Source organism: Squalius cephalus (assembly GCF_949319135.1).
Source record: "Squalius cephalus genome assembly, chromosome: 15".
Lineage (NCBI taxonomy): Eukaryota > Metazoa > Chordata > Actinopteri > Cypriniformes > Leuciscidae > Squalius > Squalius cephalus.
In genome coordinates, this window is record NC_137136.1 from 16055899 (window position 1) to 16070838 (window position 14940).

General features: G+C 35.8%; 1 protein-coding gene across 4 annotated transcripts; it reads right to left on the reverse strand.

Annotated features, from left to right (window-relative positions):
• Positions 1–861: 861 nt before the first annotated feature.
• On the reverse strand, positions 862–14690 carry epb41b (erythrocyte membrane protein band 4.1b). Of its 4 annotated transcripts, none has more exons than XM_079895406.1 (28): positions 14289–14690; positions 13353–13484; positions 12877–12981; positions 12723–12765; positions 12549–12624; positions 12201–12419; positions 12024–12111; positions 11487–11639; positions 11259–11356; positions 10879–11030; positions 10604–10705; positions 10214–10297; positions 8760–9362; positions 8498–8623; positions 7758–8048; positions 7470–7670; positions 6551–6784; positions 6181–6444; positions 5038–5232; positions 4696–4959; positions 3794–4039; positions 3466–3702; positions 2942–3136; positions 2666–2838; positions 2535–2564; positions 2371–2442; positions 2104–2292; positions 862–1715 (listed from the first exon to the last, which is right to left on the reverse strand). In XM_079895406.1, the coding sequence occupies exons 2-28, from the start codon at positions 13407–13409 to the stop codon at positions 1659–1661; spliced, it is 4554 nt and encodes a 1517-aa protein (XP_079751532.1). In that variant the 5' UTR covers positions 13410–13484; positions 14289–14690; the 3' UTR covers positions 862–1658. The 4 variants fall into 4 exon arrangements, with proteins under 4 accessions (XP_079751532.1, XP_079751529.1, XP_079751531.1 ...); XM_079895403.1 differs by having other exon boundaries at positions 5038–5247; XM_079895405.1 differs by having other exon boundaries at positions 5038–5247; positions 11259–11353; positions 13353–13606; positions 14289–14344.
• Positions 14691–14940: the final 250 nt, after the last annotated feature.

Genomic DNA, 14940 nt, shown 5'->3' on the forward strand with positions numbered 1-14940 from the left:
ATATTCGTACAAAAAAAATATTCTGGGAGCCATGAAAATTATTAAAAAAAATGCTGCCGCTGACTAGCAACTTTTTAAAAAACCCTGGTGGGGAAAGAGTTAAAATACAGTTAAAGGTATATTTCAAGTATAAAAATTAATACCTAAATAGGAATATAGTTGTACACTTAAAGTGCAAAAATAATATATAAATAGTAAACTATAAGTATGATGTTAATTTCACTTAAAGAAAACTTACAAGTATACTTTCAGTATAAAACTACTAATCTAGTAGTTTACTGAGAGTACACTTCAAAGGGTACTTTCATAAACTAAAACGTGCTACAAGTATGTAAATAGTAAACTCAGTATAAGTTCACTTGTATAGTTGCAGTACAAATGAAAAACATAGTTGTAAACTAGTTGTGTACTCAAAGTATACTACTGTTACACTTAAAGTATACTTAAATACACTCGTGTATACACTCATTAGGGGGGAGGTTCCAGTATTAAATAGCATATTCGTGTATCTGGGGACGGACCTATCAAGATGATCCTTTTGGTTAGGGCCGTGATTGTTTTGGTGATTTCAAATCACCAATGTTTCTCAGAAATTGCTTACTGCACCTTTAATTGTTCTGCATACGACATGCCTAAATTGTTAGAGACAGCCTGAAAGACAAGCTTCTAGAAGTCACAGCACACAGTGGGTATCAGTCACATGCAGTCATACAGCAGTGAGTAATGCTCTGTTTTGATTAGTGTGGGTTAATCCCAAACTGTACGACTGCTGCAAAACCAGTATAGCATCAGAGCTTAGAAACATGGATTAACAGTCTTTTCAATATCTCAGTAGTCAGTAAGTATGAGGGATGATGGTTTGGTTGGTTATCATGATTTAATGAGTCCCTGCTCTGTGGAGGATGTAATTGCAGTATTTTGGAGGCAAAAAAAATAATTACATTCTGATTAAATAATTTTTTTGCAAGGAACTTATAAATCACAAACATCAGAGGGAACAGAAACAATGTTTTTAGAGGTATTCACGTTAGCCACCAAATAATCACAAATTTCATTAGAGCTCAGAGTGTAGACTAAAATGTGCTAGAAAAAAGTTTTTCTTATTTGTAATTTAGTCTTGTTTTACAGTAAAATATCTAAACATCCTTAAAACAAGATAAATTAACTTGAATTATGTTTATTTTTCATATTTCTCTATTATTTTCTTAGATTTATGCCTAAAAATATGTATAAAAAATTGCTGAACATGTTTAGAAATCGACAGTGTACCACATACTGACCATACTCAGAATAAACACATCTCAAATTTGGCAGTGCATATGACAGCTTTTATTCCTTTTGATTATAATTGAATAGGTGTAAGCAGTTAAAATAAACTAAATTGAAGCTTGAGATTTGTATTGATTTTCAGCTTGAAGGTCTATAAAAATTAAATTATGTCAAATGATATACTATTGTGGACATGATTACCAGTGTACAAGTAAACAACTATCAACAATGTTAAATTACACTGATCAAATTGCTGAAAACTGCAAAAAAGGATTATATTCTATAAAACATGCAAAGCGTTTGTTTTTTTCCACATATTCATATCCTTGAATGTTTCAGCCGTGATTATATGCAAGTGCGTAGAAATGAAATGTTCAGGCAGTTTGAATTCAAACATATATTGTTTCTTGTTGGCGAAGCAAGACTGTTTTTTCATCATCTTCAATCTGCAAAAGAAGATTTTACAGTCAAAATTGGTTCACAGTCTTTTCTAAAAAGCATTTAAAAGCGTTCATTTTGGAAAGTCTTTAAAGACAGGAGTGTGTTTTAATATGAAAGGTGGAACAATAAAGCTGTTTGAGGTTGGATCCGTCCCTAAATCCCTGTGTTTCTCTCACTTCTGTTGTAATAATAATAATAAAAAACACCACATAATGTTGTACATGTATAGAATCTTTAGAATTAGAATTCAATTTAAATAAGTTATACTTAATGGGGCCCCCTGATGGGCCCCGGTCCTCTGGTTGAGAGCCACTGCTATTTTTAACAATTACTTGTTAAGCACATTATAACTATATGCAGTTGTGTGTGTATACATGTATGTATGTAACTCACTAAGCCCATTCTGACGAGTATCTCGCCGTTGAAATGAGGGAGCTGAGCTTTGCCAGAAGGCGAGTATGACGAGAGTCGTCTGTCCCATTCAGTGGGTTCGAAATCTTCCTTGACGGCCATAAAGACACGCTTAAGTTCAGTAATGCTGGCGTGGTGCTTTAAAATAATCTCCTGGGACACATCCAAGTCCTAAAGAGAGCATATATTATGATTAATTTAGTATAGGATTACCATTAAAGTAGCCAAGCCAATATAAATTTCACACACTTCACAAAGCATCAGAATGCTGTGACGAACGTAAATGCTCTCTCCTTCAATTTTCTTTGTCCATATTTGTGACTAAGAAAAAAAATAAAAACACAATTATGGATTAATATGCTCTGGATAAGAAGGAACATGACAAAGATGATAGAAATAGATGAGTGTCTCACCTTCCTCATGAGCATGGACTCAGTCTCAGCCTGTTAGTGTTAGGAGAGAGAAAGATGATTTTTAGAGGATTGAAACTTTCACGTGTTCTTTTGTGTGTATGTGAAGTTTACAGTATGAGTGTGTTTGTAACCTCAGACTCCAGTGTGATGTTCAGGATGTCTTTTGTCTTCTCCTGACGTGTTTTTGTAATGGACACAGGTTGTGCGGTTGGAGTGGAAGTCAGTGGTTGGTCAGCTGGGATCTGTGGGCGGGGTTTGGGCGGAGCCACTGGGGAAATAACAGGTGTGTGTGGAAGAGTGGGAACTAGAGAAAGAGAGATGTTCAGGAATACATGGTAACAGGTTTGTCAGACATTATAAAATATGAATTTCTTATAATCATTTTTGATTCTGTTTGTGATAAATACCATAATGTTTAGGGGAAATGCCCATAAGAGTAAACCAATCGTCCTCCAATTCTGTCTGCAGCTGTACTGGTCTTTTCTCTGGTACCGATGGCCTTATTGGTCTTTCCTCAACTCTTATCTGTTTCCTCCTCTCTTCTTCCCTTCTCGTCTTCTCTTCCTCAGCCCTCCTGTCCACTTTAAGGTAATCGGCGACAACTTTAAAGAAAGTAGAGAATATGAATTTTTTTGACAAAGACTGCCAACTGTGCAATAGTGAAATCTGTCCCAAATACAGTATATGTTGTTATTTTGTATGTAAATCGGACATATTGTTAAAAAGATTATATATTAAAAATTTAGTATTCAGTAAGATATAAGCAAAGACACATTCAATTGATCAAAAGTGATTCCTGAAAAATGTATCACTATTTCTATAAAATATTACGCAACACCACTGTTTTCAACATTAATAATAATAATGCATAATGCATCCTCAGAACCAAATCAGTATATTAGAACAACTATATTATGAGGTGTGTATGTACCTGTTTCTTCTGGTGAAACATCAAAAAGAATGAACCAGTCGTCTTCTGCTTCAATCTGAGGCTGTACTTCTGTTGCCAGAGTAATAGATGTTTGAGCTCTTCTGGATTCCAGTTCCTGTTTTCGCTTCTCTTGTTCTCTAAGTCTCCTCTTCTCCTCCTCTCTCACTCTCATCTCCTGCTGTCTCTCTCTGTCCTCCTGTTCTTTAATCCTACGCTCTTCAGTGGCCACTGAAACAACTGATCAAACATATTCTGATTACAATATGCCTCTCACCTGAAACAATACCAGGATAGAACAGAGAATAAGACATGCAGTTAGTGTTCCCACCTGAAGGGACGCTCCTCTTCTCAGAAGGTGTTGTGTCCAGCACTTCAAACAAATCATCATCAACTTCCTGAACCCCGGTGGGAATCATCTGCGGAACAACGTCAGCTCTCTTTCTGTGCTCATCAATGATGATCACTCTCTTTTCTTCAGTGATCAGTCTTTTCTCTCTCTTCTGCTCCTCCACCACCCTCTGAACTCTCTGGTCTTTGGTGATTTCACAGACCTCAAAATCTGTGCTTCTGACATCTAAAAAAAAAAGCACAGTAAACAATGGAGTTTGTGTGCACTTTTGTAGCGGGTTTGCTTCATGAGAAGCTTGTTAAATTATTTGTACCACAGATTCATAAAAAAACACATAAAACTCATCTTTATGAAAAGCATGTAATAATGATACTTGATACTAGTCTTGAGTAAAAACCTTATTTAGTAACCCTTTACAATAAGTTAACACTGGTTAATGCATTAACTAACATTAAATAACAATGAGCAATACATTTGTACAGTATTCATTAATCTTTGTTAATGCTAGTTAACAAAAATACACCTGTCCATTGTTAGTTTATGTTAAAAATGAACATTAACTAAGGTTAATAAAGGCTTTAGAAGCATTTTAGTTCTTATTATCTGATGTAGTTAATATTAACATATGGAACCTTGTTGTAAAGTGTTACCCATTATTTTAATTATACAGTTTACAGTAAAGTTGTATATATTAACATTACTATAGTATGTATCATGTTTTTTAAAGCATTTAATAATATTTGTTAAATGTTATTGTATACAATGTTTCATGTTAAAATGTATTGGTATGTGGTTTTCCATTACCTTTTCATTGAGTTTATTATTTTTTTATTATTGCTATACATTTATGATAGTGTTTAAAGGCATGTGTGGTGCTGTACCTGATGGAAAACTCATCTGCTCATAAGGCACTTTGTCAAAAAGCTGAAACCAGTCGTCATCAACTTCCCTGGGCACCACTGGAAACTGTGGGGTTTGTACGATGCTTGTCCTCTTCTTCTCTGGTACTGTTATTTGTTCTTTAGTGCTCACGGTCATCACCTCAATTACTTTCTCCTCTGTCCTCACTCTGCTCTGAATCTTCTCCTCTCTGGTCTCCTCATAAAGCTCAACAGTTGTGCCTCGCAGCTGTGGAGACGAGGGCACTGAAACAAACAATGTATGATGAATGTTTCGATGTGTTTTTCATGTGTGCATTTGTGGTTGTGTGTGAGTGTGTGTACCTGATTCTATAGGAGAAACATCAGAAATGATGAACCAGTCGTCCTCTATGTCTCTTTCAGGCTCTGCAAGTGGCTCTGGCCTTCCATAATTCACTGTCACCTGCTCCTGTTGTTTTATCTGCACCTCTTCTTTTCTCCTCTCAACAGCTCTCTTCTCTTCAGCCTCCAAAGGAGACACAGACACAACACGAGTCTCTGGAGTGACAGAAACTAAAAATTAGAAAAGACCTGTTATCAATGAAATTTACCACAACAACGATCTTGAAGTGTAGTAAACAGAAGTAATCGCAAAAATCCATTAGCTTTCTCACAATATAAAACACTTAAAATGCAAATTCTATCATTATCTACTCACCGCCATCATGGTACTCAAAGATTATTTTTCTTAACCCACAGGTAAAATGTTTTGTTTTTTTTCTTGTTTGAAGCCCAAATCTCACGACAGGTTGTTAGATTTATGCTTACAACGACAAAAAATTGGTTTGAGAAAAATTATTGTCATTAAAAATACTGATTAATAATTAAAACATTTTATTTGTTAATTATTTTGTAGCATAATTGAATTGTATCAGTGTTATTTAAGTATTATTTATATATTTAATAATATTTTGAATTCGCTTGTGTTTTTATATTTTCAGTTTTAATTTTAAAGTTACAGTCATTTTGTTATGTGCTTTTGTAAATTGTGTTGCTGTTTAATATTTCTATATAGATTTAATTTATTTTTATTTCGGTTTTATTATTAGTAATTGTAATACTTCAACTTGAACCTATTTCATTTAGTTGCCAGTGCAACATTTCTAATACATTTCTAATGATTTTTAATAATCTTAGTTTTAGATAACATTATCAAAAATTTTTTGAATAATAAATGCCACAGTTACTTTTCATGTTTGTTTTACAGAAATGTGCAGCTTGGACATTCTACTTAATAACGTCTTATTTGTTACATGGAAGAAAAAAAATCATACCGGTTTATAAAATAGTGGTTTACAAAAAAAATCATACAGTGACAGGAGGGTGAATAACCAATGACAGAATTTTTGGGTGAACTGTCTTACAACTGAATCTTTATCACACAAATCTCAGAATTGTGAAATGTCAATTTGATTGTGATTATGCTTGCAGAAAGAAGTACTTCACCTGATGGAAAACTCGTCTGCTCATAAGGCACTTTGTCAAAAAGCTGAAACCAGTCGTCATCAACTTCCCTGGGCACCACTGGAAACTGTGGGGTTTGTACGATGCTCGTCCTCTTCTTCTCTGGTACTGTTATTTGTTCTTTAGTGCTCACGGTCATCACCTCAATTACTTTCTCCTCAGTCCTCACTCTGCTCTGAATCTTCTCCTCTCTGGTCTCCTCATAAAGCTCAACAGATAGACCTTGCAGCTGTGGATACAAGGGCTCTGCAACAAACACAACCCATGATGTATGTTTAGATATGTGTGCTTATGTGTGTGTGTGTGTGTGTGTATGTGTGATTGTTGCTGTACAACATGTAAATGTTTGTACCTGATTCTTCAGGAGAAACATTGAAAATGATGAACCAGTCGTCCTCCACGTCTCTTTGAGGTTGTGCTGCTCTCTGCTCAAGAATAACTGGCTGTGGTCTCCTATCTTTCAGTGTTACCTGCTCCTGTTTTATCTGCACCTCCTCTGTTCTTAATCTGCTCTGGATCACCTCCTCTCTGATCTCCTCATTCAGGTCTGCAGATGGGCTTTGTAGATGTGGAAAAGGCAAGGGCTCTAAAAAACAAAATGCATAATGTATGGTTTGATTTGTGTGATTTTGTGATTGCATTATATGGGCAATGATGCTTGAAATGCCATCAATATAAATGTGTTTGTAATTCATATATTAAAAATTGTACACACACACACACACACACACACACACACACACACACACACACATATATATATATATATATATATATATATATAAACATTTTAATGCCAATATGTATATGATTGTCTGGAATAATATGGTGGACATTTAGTAATGCTGTATGTCAAAAATACAATCTGTTAATTGTTTTAAATAATATATTTAACTTATTGATAAATAAGTATTCATATCAGGGAATAAATAGACATAATTAGAAAGTATTAATTGAGCAATTATTAATTATTTGTTTTAAAAATTATGTTGGACGAATAAGTCTAATAAATGGATGTTATGAATTTCTTTCAGTTCAGTAACTTCAGTTCAACCTCCTGTGATGTATGGCCAGTTGAATTCAAGTTTCAACTAATGAAATGTGTCAAATCATAAATAATGAATTTGGCCCAAACCTGATGTGGTATAGATGTGCTCCTGAATCAACACCTATCCTAACCATAAACTACACTTGTCATTGTTGATAGAAATATTGTTATATGATGTTCTAGGATGATGACACTGAGGAAATTCACACTAAGCAACATGTACCTGACTCTTTAGGAGAAACATCAAAAATGAGGAACCAGTCGTCCTCCACGTCTCTTTGAGGTTGTGCCACTCTCTGCTCCAGAATAAGTGTCTGTGGTCTCCCATAATCCTCTGCCACCTGCTCCTGTTGTTTTATCTGCTCTGTTTTAACTCCGCTCCGGATCACGTCTCTGGTCTCTTCATACAGCTCAACAGAGGGCACTGAAACAAACACAATCCATCACACACATATTGATTTCTTGTTTGTTTTACATGAGTGCATGATAGTGATTGTGTGAGAGCATGTACCTGATCTTTTAGGAGAACCATCCAAAACGACAACCCAGTCATCGTCTTCATCTGTTTGAGGCTCTGCTGCTCTCTGCTCAAGAACAACTGTCTGTGGTCTCCCATAATCCACTGTCACTGGCTCCTGTTGTTCTTTCTGTACCTCCTCTGTTTCCACTCTGCTTGGAATCACCTCCTCTGTAGTCTGTGTTTTAGGCTTCTCCGGTGGCACCAGCTCTTGCTGTATTTTCCTTTCTACCTCTCTCTTCTCTTCTTCAGCCTGATATTCTTCAGGAACGGAGCTGCTCACATCTGGTAGCAGAAATCCATTTGAGTGGTTTGTTACATTTGTTGAGAAGCATTATTATTAATATAAAAAAAATCCATTATTTTCTTCCACTACGAGCTCATTGTCTTTAATTCTGATTGGTTGTCAATTATTTTATCGTTCATCAACTGTAAAAAGTTGTTCTGAAAAAGATTCCAATGATATTGTTCCTCTGTGTCATTATTGTTAGTGCTGTGGTGTGGACTTCACTATTCTCATTTAAATTAGAACGATTATTAAAACTTTGTTGCTATAGTTATTGTTCTTGGTGTGAACGGGCCTTAAAGTCAGCATGAAATCATAATTGACAATTCTTGTTTTTAGGGAATATTGCAGTATTTATTATACATTATTTAGATGGTGCAAACGACCAATCAGAATAGAGTATTTCAGAAAGCCGTGTAATTAAAACAGAAAAGTATTTTATAAATACCTGAAAGAAGATGCGATATCTCCATGGTTTGTGGGAGCACATCCAATAGAATGTACCAATCATCATCTTTCTTCATTAGTTTGGGGGGGATATATACTATCTGTTGCAACTCTTCCTGAACTCTTCCTAAAAAAATATGATGTTTCCTCCTTAGGCACTTCAATTAGCTTTTCATTTTAACTTAGAAATATATTTAATGAAAAAGCAATGGACAAAATTTCATAACATATGACATGAGACATGACAAAATCACATGACATACCTATGGGAGTAGGCGTAAGCATCAATGGCCTGCGATCTAGTAAAATGTACCAATCATCTGTCTCCACGCGTTGAAGCTCCTCCTTTTCAACTTGCTGCAACCTTTGTTCCAAACTTTCCACTTCCTGTAATCCAACCCTCATTTCTTCCACCTCAGCTAGCTTTCGTTCGATAGCCTCAACCTCCTCCAGTCTCTGCTCCATTATTTCCAGTCTTTCAAAAGTGTCCCCAGAACCAAATTTCCTCTCTTCAGTGACCATAACACGTCTTTCTACCATCTCCATCCTCTCTATCTTTTTCTCAACATCTACTTGTGATTCCACCACAGAGTTGACCTCCTGTGTCCATTGTTTAGTGATTACTACCCTCTGTCTTCTTTCTCCATTGACTTCTAGAACTTCCTCTCTTAGTGTCTCCTTTAGAGGTTTCATTACTTCCTGGTGTTCTTTCTCGATAACATCAGACCCCTCCTGGACCACCTGAACTTTATATGATTGTTTTATCACAAGCTCATCTGTGAGCCTCTCGTCTGACCCCTCCACAACTTCCACGTCCTCTCTCAGTTCTTCCGTCTGAAGAGGCTGCTGGACGCCTGATAGTGAAACTGGAACAAAATAAACCAAAATGACAACCAATCACAGCTCTTTCAATGTCAAGATTTAATAGAAACGATAATATTTATTTACGCAGAGCAGTCCAGAGGGACTTGTGCGTTTCTTCTTGAATGTTATGGAAAATGTCTGCCCAGGCTGCCCTTTTATTCTTATGTCAACAAACTTGAGCTTGACTTTTTGGCATGTGGATGGAAGTGAAAAAGCATAAGTTAGGTGCAAGCTCCAAAAATATGATAAAGCCTAATATTTGAAAATATTTTTATTGATAAAGGGTTAGTTCACTCAAAAATTTAATTTCAGTTATTAATTACACACCCTCATGTCGTTCCAAACCTGTAAGACATTTGTTCATCTTTGGAACACACATGAAGATCTTTTTAATGAAATCTGTCCCTCCATTGACAGCAACGCAACTACCACTTTCAAGCCCCAGAAAGGTTGTAAAGACACCATTAAAGTAATTTGTGTGACTCCAGTGGTTTAACTTCAATTATATAAAGTGACGCGAGTGCTTTGTTAGCACCAAAAAACAAACAAACATAATTTACCACTTTATGGTAAAGATCTTCACATTATGATCTTCATTTGTGTTCCAAAGATAAACCTATGTCTTATAGGTTTGGAACAACATGAGGGTGAGTATTTTTGGGTGAATAATTTGGGTTATATAATAATTCATCACTTAATATTTAATAATTATTTATTTTCCCCAAATGATATCACTATATATTCTAGAGTATGTGCATGCTCAGTTAGGCATGGGTTAATGCTCAGTTAGGCATTGCAGGCTTTTCTGTAGATGTACACAGTGGTGTATTTGAGAGCATTAGAAAAGACTTACATGAGCTGCTGTCAAGGAGGACACACCAATCATCTGCATGATGCTTCCACTCCTGCAGCTTTTGGCTTTCCAGCATCCCATCATCTGTACAGGATGTTTGCAGTTCATTAGAAAATATGTTTAATGGTATAACGAACAAAGGAACCAAAAATCATATAGTGAAATGTATTTGTTTAAACAAGAATTATTCATTAAAATAGGCTAATATGTGTTTGACACAAATACATATATTTTTTGTGGTCAAATGGCAAGAGCAAGACTGCCTATTTATTTACTATTCTTTGATCATAAAGGTGATAAGATCTGAGAGACTGAGAGTAGATACATATTTATAATGCAGTCAGTTATTTCAGTCAGATTACATTATTTCAATTTGCCATAGGACTTTACCTGATGTAGAAATGTGCCATTTGTCTGGACCATAGACCAGGAACCAGTCGTCAAACTCAGCTCGAACTGGTTGCGTTAGAATATCAAGAATTTCTTCATTTGCTGAAAACAAACAAACACTTAAAGTCAATCATTTGTATCCATAAATAAATAATCTTAAAAAAAAAAAAAACCTAAATAGCCTAAAAAACTATAGAAAAGGAAACTAAATTAACTACATATCAAATAAAATAAACTACAACTAAAACGAACTAAATAAATAAATAAAAGGTTGCCTTTTCTCTTGATGATATAACGTGTGAATCGTGGAGGAGCTCGCGTGATGTTGCCACTGGCCTCCAGACACTCAGACTGAGTGCGTCCATGGTGGCGGAACCTTGAACCCAAGGTCATGAGCCGTTTTGCTTTTGTGTCTTGAAGTCTGTTTCTGAAAAACACATTAAGAGGTATGGACGTATTTCTTGAAATATCCCAAAGAGGTTGGAAAAAGCATATTTTACTTCGAATAATTGTTTCAAAGAATGTATTGACTGGAGCGCCCCCTTGTGTTTCTTGTGGTCACATGGACACACAAAAAAATGGCTGAACCTTGTTATGTGCATACTGACTGTAAGCCTTGGTTAGGTAATAAACATACATACATGGGCTGGCTTACCTGAAGAAGCTATGATGTTCTACAGAGCATTTCCACAGTTGTTTGCAGGCTCGGTAGTTGGCCAGACTAAAGCTGACGTCACCCTCAGAATCATCCTGCTAAATCAGGTCAAATGGAAGAAGTTAACCACATTAGCGTGTGTCACTACTCCAAAAGAGCAAGAGCAATGCATAATCCGAAAATAAAATAAATGGGTTTATGAAGAATAAAGCTAGTGTGCATGAATACCTCAGAAGGACGCATCTTGAGAAGGAAGGTGCTGCGTTTGTGGGAGATTTTAAGAACTCTGGGCCAAAGGAAAACATTTGTTTTTATCTCATCCTCATAAACCATCAGTCCCTCAGAGCACACGCCGAGCATCACATCTGCACCGCTGACATCCTATCAACAAATCAAACATTATACTAAAAATGTGCACTGTTCATGCCCTGTTAAGGGCTAGTTCATCCAAAAATGAAAATTCTGCTATCACTCAATGTTGTTTCAAGCCGTATGACTTTCTGTGGAACACAAAAGAAGACTTTGAAGAATGTTTTTGTTCATGAAATGAAAGTCAGTGGGGTCGAAAAACAACACTTGACCCCATTGACTTGTTCCGCAGAAGACAAAATTTTTTTACATGTTTGGGAAAAAAAGTTTAAATAATATGAGTAACATTATAACATTTATAATATAACATTTTTTGGGGGGTGAACTGCAGCTTTAATACATTCCAAATACTTTCAAACTGTTTAAGCACAAGTTGAGTTGACAAATTAAAATTACTTTGGCAGGATGCAGGTCCACTCCATACATGGGAAGCCCCATGGCGTTCTCAAGGAAAAGCAGATCTGCCTGGGCAGGACTCATGAATCTGTGTAGTACACAAAGAAATTGTACAAATGTGTTTTTGTGTGTGAGTTAGTGTACATATATGTGTGTATGATTGTTGGTACAGGATACCTGTATGTGGAATGCAGGTCCATCACTCTCTCCTCCAGCTCTTCACTCTGATTGGGTGCAAGAACGATTTCACTGACATAGTTGTTCTTGTGGAGATTTGGGTCGTAATCTCCAAGTGTTGACTGAACTGTGTATGAACCCAACAGAGCCAAGATGTCTGATGGACAGGGCAGTCGCCCAATCAGAATATCTTTCCTCAGCTGAAGACACAGGAGATATCTGAAAGAATTACATGGAGTAGTAAGTGTTCAGTCAACACAGAAAGAAAAACATGCACAAATGTATCAACACAACTATAAGGAGTTCAATGTGTATGTTTTATATGTGTGCATTTGTCTCTTGTTGTACCTAGTGATGTCCTCAGCCAGAACTGAGGGATCGGGTGGGTAAAACTTGATGCTGAAAAGGAATTCAATTACTGGACCTGAAACCAAACAAACAGGGAACAAATGTAGAGCTGAAAACGCAAGCATGTGTGAATCTGCACCGTCCACTAATAATGTATATGTGAAAATCTCATACTTTTGATCTGTTTTCGGATCTCTTTAGCACAGTCCAGCCATACCTGAATCAATAAACACAGAATAATGCTTAAAACAAATGAGTTTTTATTTGTCAAATGATTGAATATAAGATAATCTCTATATGCCAGTGTGATATAAAATGAAATAAATACCCTGGTACTAGGAGAATCCCACATAACCAGACCATAATAATCCCTCTCCAGCAGGTCAAGGTGTTCACAAACTTTACTGAAGAGATCCTGTCCCACTGCATTTCTCTGTGCAAGAAGAAATTGAGTTTTAATAATAACATCTAACATCAATTTTTTTTTTTTACAGTAAAAATATCTAAAAATCTTTAAAGCAAGATGAATTTACTTAACTGAGTTAGATAATAATAAATTTTTCAGGTAATATGACTGAATTATTTTTGAATTTCTTAGTTATTTTTTTAAATATTATTTCTATAGTTTTCTTCTTCTTGTAAGCATAAACCTAATTTATAACAAAACAAATATAAACTTAATTAAATATTATTATAATTCAATATATTGTCAAGAAAAAAAAAAATCTTGTTTGAAGATTCCTGATTAAGAATGTGATTTTTTTGCAATGTGAAAAAAAGGACAGAGAGTCTTTGTTCAGATACCTCCAGTTCCCACACAAAGTGGGTGTCATCCAGGAAATTCACTCGACACTGCAACATGTCTCTCAAAGTACTCTCTTCTCTTCTGTTTATTCCTCTGGTGGTGGAGTTTAGGTGGTCTCGTCAGGCGATGAGCTGCAAAGGTCGCAAGGCTTTACAATTTTCTTTCGAACTGCACTTCAGTTCACATTCATGTTCCCTAAAGCAGCACACGTCTGTATGAGGCATCATAAGAGGCCCTGCCCTCCCGCACTGTCCTGTTGTGTGATATTAATATGAGTGTTTTAGAAAGATATGACCCCCCCTTCACCCACTCACACACAAACACATAAATACATCAACATGCCTGTGATAAGTGAGGGGGTCAGTCATAAACATATTTATTTGTCCATCATGACTTGAGAAAGAGGAGACCAGAAGGAATTACTACAGTATAAATGGATTATGTATTTAATATTATGTTACCCGGTCTTTTCTGACTAAGATAAGCTGATAAGAATGGGTGGGGTAGCCAAAGATCTCCATGCAACTCTTCCCTCACGTAACATTATATTCATATTACAAAATATGGGCAAAAATGACTAAAAAAAGAGAGATACTATAAGCTTTCCATACTGTTTATATGTCAAATGGTATTCAGGGTTTAAACTTTTCAACCACATGGTTTAAATATAATGTTGTGGTACATGAAAAATAGTATGCAGGCCTATTACATTAATATTTTATATGAACGTCTTGTGAGAGTGAAAATATCCTTAGTAAATGGGAATATTCTTTTCTATTCACAGTGTTACTTAGACACTATTAACAACAATAGCATTTTTTTTTCAGCTATAGCTGATTTTTCTGTTAACTAACTTAAATTAAGTCCTAAAATGTCTTATTGCCTAATATAAATGAAATGAGTCTGTAGGAAAATAACATGAATGATCAGCCTACCTGTGCTTGTGAGGTCTTCATTCGTCTTCTCATGTAGCAGCTCCCAGCAGTCTATGATGAGGGTGGAGGGTCAACACTATTTCCATGACGTTAGTACTGAGATAATGAGCCGTGCAGATGAAACCAGACCTAGCATATCTTAAACAAAACTGAAAACATTTCAAACACTATTTTTTAAATAATGAGTATCCCCCCATAACATATAGAGGACAACAGCTTTATTTTTAAAGTTGCAAACTCCAAAGTGAAGAGCTAAACCACTTTTACTGATCTGATGGACACTTGGGTGTAAATATTAAACTAAGCCTTTCCATCCATCTTTTCACTCTCCCATCCTCTTCTCCAGTGTAGAATGGTGGAGTCTTTCTAAGCAAGCCTTTCTATTTAACACTATATTTCAGTGTAAGCGGAAACGCAGTATGATATTATTATATAAATGTGTGTCTTGGGCAATTGAATCCTAGAGCAGTCCTGTGTCTGTTATCTGTCTCAGTGCAGAGGAAAGCATGAGACTTAGATAACACTGTAACTGTCAAACTTCTACACATGTACAGTCCCAGTGGACAGTTGCATAAACTGCTAGTCTTACAAGTTAATTTTTTTTTCCCTTTAAGACTGGTCTTTTTTTTTAAAGCCACTTACATAAAATGTA